At 37.3% G+C, this 16,383-nt stretch overlaps 1 protein-coding gene across 23 annotated transcripts in view; it reads right to left on the bottom strand.

Annotated features, from left to right (window-relative positions):
* Positions 1-16,383, bottom strand: part of MAPK9 (mitogen-activated protein kinase 9) — a 71,228-nt gene that overhangs the window by 24,523 nt on the left and 30,322 nt on the right. For 11 of the 23 annotated variants that reach the window (XR_013541859.1, XR_013541860.1, XR_012083681.2 and 8 more), the window contains 5 exons: positions 14,610-14,775; positions 12,283-12,354; positions 2,377-2,559; positions 1,230-1,354; positions 227-290 (listed from right to left, as the gene is read on the bottom strand). Coding sequence is in view for 15 of the 23 variants with exons in the window: in XM_020782716.3 (XP_020638375.1) it covers positions 227-290; positions 1,230-1,354; positions 2,377-2,559; positions 12,283-12,354; positions 14,610-14,775 (610 nt within the window). In the remaining 8 variants the exon portion in view is untranslated. Of the gene's footprint in view, positions 1-226; positions 291-1,229; positions 1,355-2,376; positions 2,560-12,282; positions 12,711-14,609; positions 14,776-16,383 lie in introns of all 23 variants that reach the window. The other 12 variants (XR_013541861.1, XR_013541862.1, XR_013541863.1 and 9 more) reach the window with 2 other exon arrangements.

Raw genomic sequence — 16,383 nt, 5'->3', positions numbered from 1 at the left:
AAATCGGGAAGATAGGAACAGTCATAAGATAAGTATTTTACTGACTTGTTCATTATTATAGTAGGTGTTAGTAACTTAGGCAGACTAAATTACTATGTTCTGATTTTATTCGAATTAAGCTTAAAAATCATCTTTCTGTCACTGAAATATATTTCATTAAATATTATCTAGAGGCCATTACTTAGCAAAACATTCTCAGAGGATTTTAACATATTGTAGATTTTACCTTTCCATTCTTCAATGGCATGTTCTCTTTCTTCCAGCTGTGCATCATAGATCTGAGGTGGTGGCTACGAATATAACAAAGTTTTAAAATTTCATTTCATTCTTTTTTACACATATACAGCTAATGAAGAGTGAAAACATATTTTTGAGCTAGTGATCATGTTGGGAAGTTCTGTGTGAAAGACAGCAAAATAAATAGGTGCCCAAGAACATGGCTATGCGTAAGAGGCTATTTATGGGCCTCTTACTGTGGTTAGTTTCCATGGTTATCACAGAATGATTTGTTCCTTCAAACAGAATGGATGCTCATATTTCTTCCCTGATTTTAAATGTAACAGCTTTAAACAACAGACTGCTGTGCTTCATTCAAACCACTCTCCAAGCTTTCAACCCCCAATAAGGTCTACTGCTTTCTTAATGTTACATTGAATCATCAATGATAAACAACTATAGTTTTTGTTTCTCATAATGTGAGCAAAGTATACAAGCTTTCTGAATTTATGGACAAAATCCTCTTTGCTTATACTGCATGACCAATGGTCTGTGCATTAACAGCTGTTTCCTCCCCCCAACATTACAAATTTTCTCAACATCACACGGTCGGAAGCCCCCACTATTTTAAACAGGGTATTTCCAATTCCCACAACTGTGAGCTGGGGATCATGCGGACCACTATAGAACACTACACAATTGTGCCCTAACTTTTTAATGATTTCTTGATCTTCATTTATACACTTTACTGCCCTTCTCCTCCTGCTTTGAGATGCTTACCTGGCATCTCCCCTTTGTGGTCTTAAAGACATCATCTTTATTTTTGAACAAATGTCCTATGCTTTCAATCTTAAAATATTTTATGGTTTTTCACATTCTTAGATAATATTAGGGTTATTGCCTCTTGTTGATTTTTTTAAAAAAAATTAGACAATGTCTGAGTTTTTCCTTTTTATGACGCAGAAAATGTGAAAGGTATACAAATAATCCAAATAAATAAACATTAAACTTACTGCTTCAGCTTCAGCTGGATCATACCAAACTGTGATATATGGATGACGTAAAGCTTCATCTACCGAAATTCGTTTGTCTGGATCTACTACTAGCATTTTTGATAGTAAATCTCTAGCTTGACAGGCTAGAAAATGGAAAGGAGAAAAGATTTAATCATTAGAAGCTAAATATCTGAAAGCATAAAAATATAGAATGTTTATTTATCACTCTGGCACAAGCAACAAACTTAAACAGCACAAAGGAATATCTGCATTTTCTTAAAGGGCAGACAATTGCAGAAACATACTGTATCAACTAGAAATATTTTAGTTCAGCCTAAAGTTATTTTGAAAATATTGCTTTATTTATAATTATCATATTTTTCTGTCTATCAGACACCTCTGTGTATAAGACCCCCACCATTTTCTAACTGAAAATTAAGAAAAGGTAGCTTTGAGTATTCAGCCTCTGGGCTCAGAACACTCAGACATTACGAGTCCCTGTTGAATCTGAGCCTACTACAGTCTCCACGAGGTGTGTTGCAATTGGTTTGTTCAGCATCAAAGATCAGTTACATAAGGCTCGTGATTGGAGGAAGCCTGTTTGCATGGGAAAGGTATGTGCCATTTTGTTCTCTCCTCAGCTTACTTCTGTGTATAAGACAACTCTCAATTTTTAGTCTAAAGGTTTTAGAAAAAAGTATTGTCTTATACACAGAAACGTATGGTAAGCAGCACTTCAGGGTTATCGAATTTTGAAAGTTTGATTTTGAAGCTGACAAGTGAGTTCTTGTTGAGTAGCTAAATCAAAACAAAAACCAACAAAGGCAAAGAAAACTAATACCTACAAAACTAATGCATACAGTTAAAATGTTAATGAGCACAAAGGTAGAATTTATATACTCCAAAACAGGAAATTTAATAATTTATGTTTTAAAAAACTAGTGTATGAACATCTCTGTTGCAACCTGAAGTTGTAAAAATTCCACAACAAATTAGACTTGCTTTACAATCTTGAGAATAATAGAATATTTATTTTGCATATTCTTGAAAAGGTGCTTATGAAAAGCACCTTTTCAAGCCGCCTAGAGTGGTCACAAGACCAGATAGGCGGGGTATAAATAGAATAAATAAAATAAATAAAATATACACACAAACAAAATCTTACTTTTTAATTTGTCACGATCAGAATCCGATGGAAATATCCAGTCTGGGAAGAGCTCTTCAAATTTGATACCTGGATATTTTGGCCTGTTTTCTACATAGTTCCGCACAGTAGGCTGTAGCTTTTTCATAAATTCTGCTGACGGTGTACCTAACTGTTCAATAACTTTATTCCACTGGTCAATATCTACAAACATTTAGGAAAATAAGGTAACTCTTGCCCCCAAATTCTATATAACAGAACAATCAGGAACCTGGTAGAACTATTACCTAGGAAAGTACCTTTATTTCACAAATTGTGAGTACAACAAGATTAATCTGTGTGAATAAACTTTTCGAATTAATTTTGGATTATTTTATCAAAATACGTTGGATTCTTTCCAGATAAAGTACTGGATAATAGAGGAAATATTTTGGGGAGTCAAGAATCAGCAATAGCTAGTCCATTTAAAAATGAATTTACTGTATCTGGATCCAATCCTCTGACAACACAATCCTTTATTTGTTAACTCAGAAGAAAGTTCCAGAAAATTTGAAAGTGCTTACTATATTTCACACTGGTAGCTGAATTTAGGATTATAACTTGAAGTAAACTGATAATTTAGAAACAGAAGCTAAAATTTCCAGCAGAGCATAATACAGTAAAAACACACAAGGTAATGACATGCTTAAAAACATTTGGGAGGAGGCATTAAATATTTAATATTATTAAATATTATAATATTATTAAATATTATAATATTATTAAATATTATAATATTAAATATTAATATTTAATATTCAAGGACATAAGCTGTCAAATTTCAAATGTATATATTTACAGTCTAATTTCATCCCTTTACAAGGAATACACAATAATATTTTCAATGACTGAACAAAAAGGCAGATTACTTGCGACTACTGTCCATCCTTTGGTTCTCTGTGCAGACCTATATAGTGAGATGCTTCCACAGCCCATGAAAATGCAAGTGCTGCATTGATAACAGATTGTGTGGCCTCTCAATTAAGCAGCATAAAGTTATGTTCACAGGTACTAAATTACGGCTTGATACTCTTGACGATCAGTTCCCTCTTGCTGTGGTGGACAGTAAGAAAACTTTTCCTGGGATGAAGAAGGGCATACAGTTACTTGAAAAACTAGATTTAATGTGTGAACTGGGTTGCAACTTTAAATGTCTAGACAACTCTAAAAACCCTTCAGCGCAAGAAGCTAGTTTTGCATCAGCATTAAGGGTTGTGGTAGAAGTATGAGGGGAAGAAGATGCTGAGCAAATATGCTGTTGGCCATAATCTGTATATGAAAAACACCATCTGTGTTTCAAGCGTCATTTGTGAACCCTCATTTTAGTGGCAGGAAGTAGAGGTTCTCAAGCTGATCAACTGATTGTGCCAAAGAATCACAAACTAGCTCCCTCCACTGATCAATAAATGGCTCCTTTTCAAACTGGGAGAAGCTAACAAGTGGGGTATCATAAGTCTCAGTCCTGGGCCTGGTACTCTCCCAACATTTTCATTAATGACTTGGATGAGGGGTTGCAGGCAATGCTTATCAGATTTGTAGACCAAACACAACATTGGATGGAATAGCTAATCCCTGGAAGGCAGAAACAACATTCAAAGATGATCTTGATAGGCTCAGGCACTAAGCTAAAAACAACAGAATGAAATTGAACAGAGATACGTGTAAAGTCCAAATCTAGAGAAAAACAAATAAACACAGTTATAATATGGAAATACTTCTCAGTAATACTACAAACTGAATATGAGCCAACAGTGCAATGTGGCTGCTGCAAAAAGGCCAATCTTATTTTAGGCTGCATTAACAGAAGTATAATCTCCCAATGCTGTGAAGTACTGGCTTCCCTCTATTTTGCACTTATTAAGCCTCAACTTGAGTACTATGACCACTTCTGGACACACTTAAAGAAGGATGCTGACAAACTGGAACAAATTCAGAAAAGGGTAACAAGGGTGATCAGGGGACTGGAAATCAAGCTCTATGACAAAAGACTGAAAGCATGTTTAGCCTTGACAAAAGGAGACTGAGGTGACATATAATAGCACTTTTCAAATACAGTACTTGAAAGATTGTCATAGAGGGGAGGGGCAGGATCTGTTCTCAATCACCTTAGTGTGCAGAACACATAACAATAGGCTGAAGTTACAGGAAGCCAGATTTCAGTTGAGTATCAGGGGGGGGAAATCTTTGACTTGGATTTCCTGCATTGAGAAGGGGGTTGGACTTGATAGTTCAGAAAGGACTGTGTTGCCAAAACATATAGTCTTCCCCAAAGGCTATGAAGTCCATTGAAAATGCCTTGAGAAATAAAACCCAAACTTCTTTGTTAGAGTGGTCCTACTAAGACCTGATGAAATTCCAAAATTCTTCCACTGGTTTACACCTCACATTTATCCATAATAACATCTGTCTAAGAGCTTTTGTGGGCAAGAATCCCGTAGAAGGAATGGATAGCCCTCATAGTCAACAAAAGAGTGGGAAAAGCTGTAATGGGATATAATATCAAAAATGATAGAATGATGTCAATAAGAATCCAAGGCAGACCTTTCAACATCACAATAATCCAAGTTTATGCACCAACCACCACTGCTGAGGAAGCTGAAATTGAACAATTTTATGAAGATTTGCAACACCTTCTAGAACTGACACCAAAGAAAGATGTTCTTCTCATTCTAGCGGATTGGAATGCTAAAGTAGGGAGTCAAGACATAAAAGGAACAACAGGGAAGTTTGGCCTTGGAGTTCAAAATGAAGCAGGGCAAAGGCTAATAGAGTTTTGTCAAGAGAACAAGCTGGTCATCACAAGCACTCTACACATGGAAATCACCAGATGGGCAATATCGAAATCAGATTGATTATATTCTCTGCAGTCAAAGATGGAGAAGCTCTATACAGTCAGCAAAAACAAGACCTGGAGCTGATTGTGGCTCTGATCATCAGCTTCTCATAGCAAAATTCAAGCTTAAACTGAAGAGAGTAGGAAAAACCACTGGGCTACTCAGGTATACAGTGGTGCCTTGCTTAGCGATTGCCTCATTTAACGATGTATTCGCTTAGCGATGAAGTTTTTGGAGCAATCTTGTGCTCCATTTAGCAATGTTCCCTATGGGGAAATTTTGCATAGCGATGTTCGGGACCTTGCTTCGCTTAGCAATGACAGTTTAGGTCCCCCTGTTTCGCATAGCGATGTCCGTTTTCGCTATTTTAAGTGTGTCTTAAAATGTTCAAAAACTGTTTTAAATGCTTGGAATCGTTAGTGCACCCTGTAAAACCTTTGCAAACTTAATTTGGCTTTGTTCTGAGTCTTCGTTAATTTTTGATGAATTCACCCCCCATTGGAATGCACTGAACTGTAGATGTCAAACTTACAGTTCAGGGCATTCCAATGGGGGGGGGGGGAATTCACCAAAAAATAACGAAGACTCAGAACAAAGACAAATTAAGTTTGCAAAAGTTTTACAGGGTGCACTAAGGATTCCAAGCATTTTAAACAGTTTTTGAACATTTTAAGACAATTTAAAAATAGCGAAAATGGACCTGTCAAAACCATTGAAATGCATTGAAGGTTTCAATGCATTCCAATGGGGGAACCGCGTTTCACTTAGCGATGTTTCCTATGGCGATTTTCGCTTAAGGACGATAATCCGTTCCCATTGGAACAGATTATCCAGTTTTCAATGCATTCCTATGGGAAATGGTGTTTCACTTAGCAATGTTTTCCCATAGCGATGTTTTTTGGGAACCAATTAATATCGTTAAGCGAGGCACCACTGTAATCTAAACCAAATCCCTTATGAATACACAGTGGAAGAGAAGAACAGATTTAAGGAACTTGATTTGGTGGACAGAGTGCCTGAAGAACTTTGGGTAGAGGCTCGTAACATTGTACAGGAGGCAGCAACAAAAACCATCCCAAAGAAAAGGCAATGCAAGAAAGCAAAGTGGCTGTCCAACGAGGCCTTAGAAATAGCAGAGAGGAGAAGGGAAACAAAATGCAAGGGAGATAGGGAAACTTACAGAAAATTAAACACAGACTTCCAAAGAATAGCAAAGAGAGACAAGGGGGCCTTCTTAAATGAACAATGCAAAGAAACAGAGGAAAAAAAGAGAAAAGGAAAAACCAGAGATCTGGTTTTTCCTGTCGTGATGTATGGAAGTGAGAGCTGGACCATAAAGAAACCTGACCACCAAAGAATTGATGCCTTTGAATTGTGGTGCTGAAGGAGGCTCTTGAGAGTCCCCTGGACTGCAAGGAGAACAAACCTATCAATTCTAAAGGAAATCAACCCTGAGTGCTCACTGGAAGGACAGATCCTGAAGCTGAGGCTCCAATACTTTGGCCATCTCATGAGAAGAGAGGACTCCTTGGAAAAGATACTGATGTTGGGAAAGTGTGAAGGCAAGAGGAGAAGGGGACGGCAGAGGATGAGATGGTTGGACAGTGTCATAAAAGCAATCAACATGAATTTGACACAATTCTGGGAGGCAGTGGAAGATAGGAGGGCCTGGTGTGCTCTGGTCCATGGGGTCACGAAGAGTCGGACATGACTGAACAGCAAAAATGAGCTTTTCAGAATGCAACTGGATATCCTGTGGGCTCTTACGACATCCTTGCCATTTGTTTTGATACTATCACTCTTCTTATGGGAGATACTTTAAAATCATGCTGGAATACAATTTGTTTTCAAATGACTCTACTTAAGATGTGGCTGATATATAAATACAAGGTTGCCTTAGAAGTGGTTCAGTGGAATTGATCATGAATTCTTCCATTCTCAATCTCCTAGAGAGTTGTTGTGAAGTCATCAGAACAGTAGCTGTTGACAAGTTGCACAGATCTGGATGGGCAGTGCTACCCTGTTTCCCGGAAAATAAGATCTAGTCCTAGTATGATTTTTCAGGATGCCTGTAATATAAATAAGCCCCAGTTAAGTGAAACCCCACCCTCCACCATTGTGCAGCATCCAGAAGATGACACGACTGTATTTGAATAAATGTAGATTGTTATACATAGGGGAAATAATAAAACATCCCCTGAAAATAACCCCTAATGCCTTTTTTTGGAACAAAAATTAATATAAGACCCTGTCTTATTTTTGGGGAAATGATAATGTGCTGGACTATATGTAGCTATCAAGCTTTCTGCTGATTAGGGTCTCAAGGCAAGCACATCACCTTTTGGGAGAAACTGCACCCAGCTAATCTGACACTTACCATGACTTATCTATTGTGGTCCTAGAAGCTTCCTAGAAGCAACTCCAGAAGTAGGACTACACAAAGAACACAACAAAGAACATAGGCTGAGAATATCCCATATAAGAATGTCTACATTCATTATTAAAATATATTAATTTTAACATGACTGCCATTAGGGTGCTTTTTAAAGAACCACTGTGATCCATATGGTTACATATTGTAAAGTCAGCTTATACTTGCCTTTGCGTTCAGATGACACTTTAATTCTAGATATACTATAAAGGATGAAAAAAAGCATTTTTGAACTAAGCAATATATTTGCTGAACCATGCAAATACAGTTTTTGATCTGCATACATAAACATTTTCTACTAAAGAATTCCACCAATCTTGATTCACTATTGAAAATATTCTGTTTAAATCATTCACCATGCAATTCCACCTAAGGAAAAGTGCCACTGAATTCAGCAGGATTTACTTCTTACTGTAAACAACTATAGCCTCAGATAGCTTTCATATAAACCATATTTCACAGCTGAATTGCAGTATATCTTGAAAAATAACTTTGTACAGTTGTTGCTCTGTGGTGTCTTTACACATAATTTTACAAAAATGAAGTCACTTTTTAGCTTCCTCACAGGGTTAAAAAATGAAATTCAGCAACACTGGTAAGTGCCAAAAAACAGACATCATTTGAAGTCTCCTGGGCCTCACTACACCTTTCATTAGCACAGGCATGAATGATCATTAGTAACACTCCTGTGTTATGTATCCCTCCTGTCTCCCCTCCACTTATCTATTTCTGTGCCTATATTTTTTCAGGCCGCTGACATGCGCATGTGTCTGTGTCTGCCTTACTCTCTTCAGGTGTCCACCAATGTGTACATGTCTGCCACTTTCTCTGTGTGTTCTTGTTTTTGTTATTACATTCCATCAAGTCACCCTCTCACTTGTGTCAATCCCATGAATGAGAAATCTCCAAAATGTCCTGTCCTTAATAGCCCTACCTAGCTCTTGTAAAATCAAGCCTGTGGATCCCTTTATGGAATCAATCCATCTCATATTTGGTCTTCCTCTCTTCTGCTGCTTTCAACCTTTTCCAGCACTACTGTATTTTCCAGAGAATCCTACGTTCTCATGATGTGCTCAACATAGAACAGCCTCCGTTTCATTATTTTTGCCTCCAGAGATAGTTCAGGCTTGATTTCATCTAAGACTCCCTTGTTCACCTTTCTGACAGTCCAGTCTGTCTGCAAAACTCTCCAGCACCTTCTTTCAAATTAATCATTTTTTTCCTGTCAGTTTTCTTCATTGCCCAGGCTTCACACCCATACACAGTACGTAACTGAATACAGCAGTGCTGATGACTGTAAAAATACACTTTATTTTTAGTTCCTTCATTGCTGTCCTTCAGAGTCTCAGTCTTCTTCTAATATCTTGAGTGCAGTCTCCATTTGGATTAATGATACAAAATCTAACAATTTCAATTACTTCACTGTTTAGATTAACTAAAATTCTTCTGCAGTTATGATTTTTCTTCTTCTATGTTCAACTACAGTCCAGCTTTTGCACTGTCTTCCTTCACCTTCATTGGAATTTGTCTGAAATCACTGCTGTTTTCTTCCAGTAGGATAGTGTTATCTATATATCTTTCTTCCAACATTTGCACTCCTCCTTCAACTGAATCTAGTCGTTTTCTGTATATGTTCTATGTGCAGTTTAAACAAATAGGGAGATGAAATACATCCTGACACCCTCAATTACCTCCCCAAAGCTGTTTAATATCTACATGAGGCCGCTGGATCAGGTCATCAGGGGATGTGGGGCTTCATGTCATCAGTACGCTGATGACACCCAGCTCTACATCTCCCTTTTCCCAACAACAGTGAATGCCGTTCCGTCCCTTCAGCGCTGTCTGGATGCCGTACTGGGATGGATGCAGGCGAATGGTCTGAGGCTGAACCCGGACAAGACGGAGGTCCTGAGGGTGGGTGGCCCAGACACTGGGGGGTTGGGAAACTCCCTCACTCTCTGGGGTGTGACTCTCACCACGACGACTGAGGTTTGAAGCTTGGGGGTACAACTTGATCCGGCGCTTACCATGGAAACTCAGATATCAGTGGTCCGCACCGCCTACTTCCATCTTTGGCAGATCACCCAGCTGCATCCCTATCTTGATGTTGGGGCCCTCACCACTCTGGTCCATGTGCATGTAGTCTCGGAATTAGACTACTGTAATGCACTCTGTGTGGGGCTACGTTTGAGATTGATGTGGAAGCTTCAAATGGTGCAGAATGCAGCGGCCAGATTTCTTATTAGGGTGAGAAAACATCAACATATCTCCCCCACTCTGGTCCCCTTGCATTGGCTACCTGCTCATTTCTCCATTGGTTTCAAAGTATTAATGAGGACATATAAAGCCCTAAACGGTTTAGGACCTCAGTATCTAGCGGAATGCCTTCTCCCACCTAGATCTACCTGTATCACTCGCTCTAGCCAGGAGGGGTGACTGAGGGGCCTAATGCTGAGGGAGGCCCGAAGAGAAAGAACAAGAAAGCGGGCCTTCTCAGCAGTGGCCCCTCGCCTCTGGAACAATCTCCCCCCAGACAGGCCTTCCCTCCTGTCAATACCTAACTTATTTCACCATCCTCGTCTAACGTATTAATATTAATATTGTTGTTTTATTTTATTTTAATATTGTTGTTAACCACCCAGAGTAGACTTTGGTCTAAATGGGCGGGATATAAATAACATTAAATAAATAAATAACCAATAGGAAACCATTTTGTTTCTCCATATTCTGCTGTAACAGTAGCTTCTTGTCCACAGTACAGGTTACACATCAGGATAATCAAATGTTGAGGCACAACTATTTCTTTCGGAGCCATCTATAGCTTCTCGTGATCCACATAGTCAAAGGCTTGGCTGCGGTCTACAAAGCATTGATTGATATTCTTCTGAAATTCTTTGCTGTGCTCAAGTATCCAGCATATATTTGCAATATAATCTTGAGTGCCTCTTCCTTTTCAGAATGCAGCTTGAAAGTCATGTGTTTCTCGCTCCATTTAAGTTTTTGCTGCAACACATTCAGCATCACTTTACTTACATGGGAAATAAACGCAATGGCCCTATTAATGTCTCTGGCCATCTCCATTTCTCTCACTTTTTTGTGCATCTGTCTCAACCTTTCTACCTCCCTCTTTCTGTGTCAATCTTTCACTGACAGTTATACTCTGCTTTCCTGTGTTTCTGAACGAAGTCTCTTTCTACTTACTTCATGCTCTCCCCCAAACTCTCTTTCTGGGCCAGAAAGTTCCTTTGCATACCCCTCTGTATCCACGTCTTTCTCTAAATCCATCTCTGATTCAGGATTCCTCCATCTGTCCCCCTCCCCATCTGTACCACATCTCCTGTATCTCAAAACTAATGCAGTTAAAGGGACACTAAGATTAAGTAGTGCTACAGCATGATACTATATTTTCACTGTGATCATTTTACTAGACTGCCCAGCATTAATCTTTTGTTCTCTATCTTCCTCTGAGTTGAAAGGAACTAAGATGTTACACAAGCACATTAGACCAGCACTCCCATGATCCTGCACCCCCACCCCAATATATGGTATATAAACCCTTACCAAATGTACTGAGACATTTATCTGATGAAGCAGCCACATTTGCAAACATAAAAAAAAATTAACAAACTTATGTTTACACACCTAAGGGCAAATTACAGTTCCCTTTAAACCACTATAGGAGAGTAAAAAGGAAAAATCCCAAAGTATTACAATGAAAAGTCTCATACTTTTCTCAACTGTTAAAAAGCACTTCCATCACGAAATAGTGTACATAAATGATATGTGAAGAAATCACAATCTTCTGTAATTGGTTTTGAGATCAACAGATCTATTAATATCAACATAAAATAACGAGCAAAGACACTAACATCAGACTGGTGGAATTCAAAGTAGTAGGATGCATTTAATGCACTGAGATTTGTTAAGCATGAAAGACACGTACAGTATATGAAAAAAAAACAGTAGACATGAAAATTAGCTACAACATGCAACTGATAGGAGACACAACATACATGAAGAATTGTGTTAGGTTGGTCATAAGGCTTTGGAAGACAAAATAATATATATGGGAGAAAATAGGAAAAAATGAAAGTAAAGCTCTTTTTATTTAGTTGTGTTATTAGGTTAACATGTGATCAACCATTAAGCTTTCATAAAATTAAGCATTCAGAGTTGAACTTTTCTAACCTTGTGTGCCTTCACTGTCTATTTGAAGATAACAGGAGAAGGACTGACAAAACAAACCTATTGTTGTGAGTTTACTTCAATTACACAAAGAAATACAAAAAAGCGAACAGTATAAATTTTTAGTAGTAATTTTGAGGAATCTTTCATTTAAACAGTGGCAATAATTGTTAAGGAAATTTGCAGCATCAAGACTGCAAAAAGGTGAAGTTTTTAACATAAATGGTTAGTGTTCAAACAGTATAATTAGACGTGATAAATAAGTGAATAAAAGTTTGTTTGTGGTAAATATCACAAATTTGAACATGTGTGGCAGATCCATACAGGAAAGAGAAATATGCTGAAGGCAGGATTTAGCATTCTTCTACATCTATAAGGAAGTGAAATAATTATTTGATAAATGTGGTTTAGGAGTCAAAGATTATTAGGGAAGGATACGATCAGTGCCTTGGAATATCACACAACCTTTCACCAATTCTCCCATGATGCAACCAACTGACCAGATATCAACTGAAAGTAAAAGTGAAATGATAAAATTATGGAGTGTCATGAACAAAAGTAGAAACAAAAAACATTTTTTACATTAAAAACACAACAATGCAGAAAATGGAACCGCTACAATGTTTCTAAACAATAGAAACAATAACATTTATTTGAAATTTAGACGAAGAAGGACTTGTGTTAAAACAACAACAACATCCTACTATGGCACATCTACCGTTTCTTCAAATATGTAATTCAATCTTATTTTAATAATGCACATTTGTGCTTCCTGAAAGCGCTGTGAAGGATACAGTCTCTTCCTGGAAACAGGACCTTATGGAGGACCATTTCTGCCATTATGCACCCAACAGACCAGATATCCACTATTAAATGTTAGGTGTAATGGGGAAAAAATTAAAGATAATTTAAAATCTATAAATACATTTTAATGAGTATTTAACATTGCTCAAGAAAGTAATACACACTAAGAATACTCCGGAATAGTATTTTTTGAGACAGAGGTTACTTTATGCAGTCTTCATTAAAGTATATCCCAGTTCAAAAAAGAGGAGAAAAAATACCACTTTGAGAGTAGACAAATAATTCATAAATCCTTTAAACATTAACAATTAATTATAGCCTCTTGCAACTGATGGAAAGTAATCTGTCACTAACTTTGCACTACAAACTGCCAAGAATTAAATGCAGCTGTTGAAGGCAATGTCTGCATACACATACAATTAGGGAGGAGGCTTTGAGAAAAAAAGAACCCCCAGCCCCCCGGTTCAGTGGGAACCCCCCAAACTGATTTATGGGAGTGGAAGCTGTAGAAATCACAAGACATGGAGTAGCCCTAGTACCTCCATGCCATTCCCATGCCCCTTCTTCACATTCTTTCTGAAAGTCCCATTCTAGTAAAATCTCTATCCAGGCCACAGACTTAAAACTACATTTTATTCATCACTGGTTTACTACAGGGGTGTGGGTACGGATATACAGTGGTGCCTCGCTTAGCGATGTTAATTCGTTCCAAAAAAATCGCTCCTAAGAGATTTCATCGCTAAGCGAAACATGGTTTCCCATTGAAATGCATTGAAAACCGGATAATCCGTTCCAATAGGAACGAATTGCCGTCCTTAAGCAAAAATCGCCATAGGAAACATCGCTAAGCGAAACGCGGTTCCCCAATTGAAATGCATTGAAACCTATTCAATGCATCTCAAGGGGGGGGGGAATACAACAACAAATTAAAAAAGAGTCAGAACAAAGTCAAATTTGGTTAACAAAGGGTTTATTAAGTGCACTTTATTATTTCAAATATTTTAAACAGTAAACTTTAACTTTATAAATAACAGAAAAACATTTAAAAAACAGCAAACATGAGGCTGTTTAAACCACTGTTAAGCGAAACAGGGGACCCAAAATTTAATCGCTATGCGAAGCATGGTCCCAACCATCGCTAAGTGAAAATCGGCCACAGGCACCATCGCTAAACGAAGCGCAAAAACGCTCCGAAAAAGTCATTGCTAAGCTATTTCATCGCTAAACGGAGCGCCCGTTAAGCGAGGCACCACTGTATATATAATGTATCATTGTGCATCAGATTCAGTTTGCTAAATTTATAACCTTGGTCTGTTTTGCCTCTTTTTTGGTTGTTGATAGCTAATGAAAGAGGGCATGAAGGAGTCCTTATCCATCAGCAGCTGTTGACCAGCAATTAAAGAGCTGGGTCTGGCATGAGGTTGTCCCCACAGCCATCACCTAGCCTATTTCTTTCCTTTTCTCCTTTTTTTTTCATTGTGGACTCTGTGATTAATTCGGATTTTACCTTTAGTTTACTTTTTATGTTTAATGTAAACCGCCTAGAGTAGACACGTTCTAGATGGGCATTTAATAAGTTAAATAAATAAATAAATAAATAAATAAATAAATAAATAAATAAATAAATAAATAAATAAAAAAAATACTAATCAACAGTGTTCTTTGCTTTAAATACAACATATTGGAGGCCCCATGCTCTTCAACTGGATTTCCTCCCTTACAAGCTGCTCAGCAAGGGGTTTGCAGTACCATCTTCCTGCTCTACCTTACTATCTCTACTGCCCTCTGCAGGGAAAGAGGATTCAAATGCAGAACTGACTCCTCAAGTTGTCAAACATGTAGCACTGATTCAATTATATAGCCATTATGCCAGTGAAGCTACACCGTCTTAAGCCTATCATAGTTGGTTTTCTCAAACTTCAGCAAGAAGACAAATACTGTATTTCCACCCTGTGACTTACCATTCTCTTTGTATCCCATGCCAAGGATAACCTCTGGCGCTCTGTAGTATCGTGTTACTACATACGGAGTCATCATGAAATTAGTACATGCAGTCCTTGCCAGTCCAAAATCAAGGATTTTGAGAGTACAATCTGATTTTACTACTATATTGCTGGGTTTTAAATCCTAAGGAAAAAACCAGATTCAAATAAATGTTCAAGAAATGATATAATCCACACAAGTCAACAGATATTATTATTCTATTTCAAATTTACCAGTTTGAGACAGATGTGGTTTTACAATGCAAACTCTTTTGCTCAGTTAAATAGAATATCCACAGTCAGTGAACCTGGATGAGGAAAATCTAGGTTCACATCCCATATCAATCATAAAGCTCACTGAATAATTCCCATTTTATTGAGAGACCCAAAGAGTCCCTCCATTCAACCTCCGTTCTGTTCAGGTGAGGTACCATAGGGAACCGAGAAAGAACATATAACTCTGTCACACCTCAACATCAGTGTGTTTTAGATAAAAGTAGGGGGCTGGGAGGCTTGAATTTATTCAAAAAATTCAGGAAACAGATATGTTTTAATGTTTCGCTCTGGAATCATATCCTTCTTGGGACATTTTACTACCGTATTGACATTCTATCAGTTTCAGTTTTATTAACCTACCCCAAGGGCCCAGAAAGAATATTACAAAATGGAAATAAAATAAGTAATGCATGCAAAATTGCACAGATGGAAATACATATCCAGGCACATCAAAGCAGACTGATATATTGTCTTCAGGCAAGCTTTCCCTGAGTGACTAGCTGCTTGAGTGGGGGGTTTAAATGGATGTTGTACTTTACCACTTGGATATGTTTTGGTGTTGCTAAATGTTCTGTACGGTATTTGTTTGATCCTTTAAATTTTTTTTACATCAAACAATACTTGATAACAAAAACATGAATGACTAATACTGTACAGTCATAACTCAAATATACAGTGTAACTCACCACTTTCAGGAAGGTGGGTTATTTATATATATCTTCATCGACACATTTCATCTCAGTTTATATCATGTGCCCTATCTCTTTCCAAACATATAATTCTTATGTTGGAGTATAACCTTTATGTTTTGTAAATAGGTTTTCTATAAAAGGGTTTCAGATCCCATTAAAACTATTTTATTTCATTTATCCTTTTCTAATGTTCAATTCACAAGTTAATTCATCTTTAATAGCTAGATTCCGCATCTCATTATACCATTCTTCCAACATCAATTAATTATTATTTTTCCAGTTCCTTGCAAATATTAATCTTGCTTCTTTTAAAATATCAATTTCATTTTCCTCTGTCTACTTTACTTTACTTTACTTTTATTAGACTTTTACCCCGCCCCTAGACAAAGTCTACTTGGGGCGGCTTACATGAATAATAAAACACAACAATATAACACACATAATAAAATCCTACAAAACTCAAACACTTATTTCTATATACGTTGCCAAGATGGAATAGTTAAAGAAACAGAAGAATCAGTTAATCTAAGTGACTGTTTCCAAATATATTCAACAATGCTACCATTGGACATCTTTTTTCCTAGAATTTCTTTAATCTCATTAAATACAATCATCCATTTCTTCTGTCTCTCTTCACATGTCCACCACATATATGTTCCCCTTTATTTTTCATACCTCCAATATTCAGATGGTATCTCTTTTTTCCTTATATTTAATTTAATTGGCATTAAATACCATCTCCATATTACTTCATAACAATTGTCCTTTATCCTACCTGACATATT

This window comes from Pogona vitticeps, chromosome 2 (assembly GCF_051106095.1).
Source record: "Pogona vitticeps strain Pit_001003342236 chromosome 2, PviZW2.1, whole genome shotgun sequence".
Lineage (NCBI taxonomy): Eukaryota > Metazoa > Chordata > Lepidosauria > Squamata > Agamidae > Pogona > Pogona vitticeps.
Note: the sequence above shows the minus strand (reverse complement) of the source record. Positions and strands in the feature narration are given on the sequence as shown.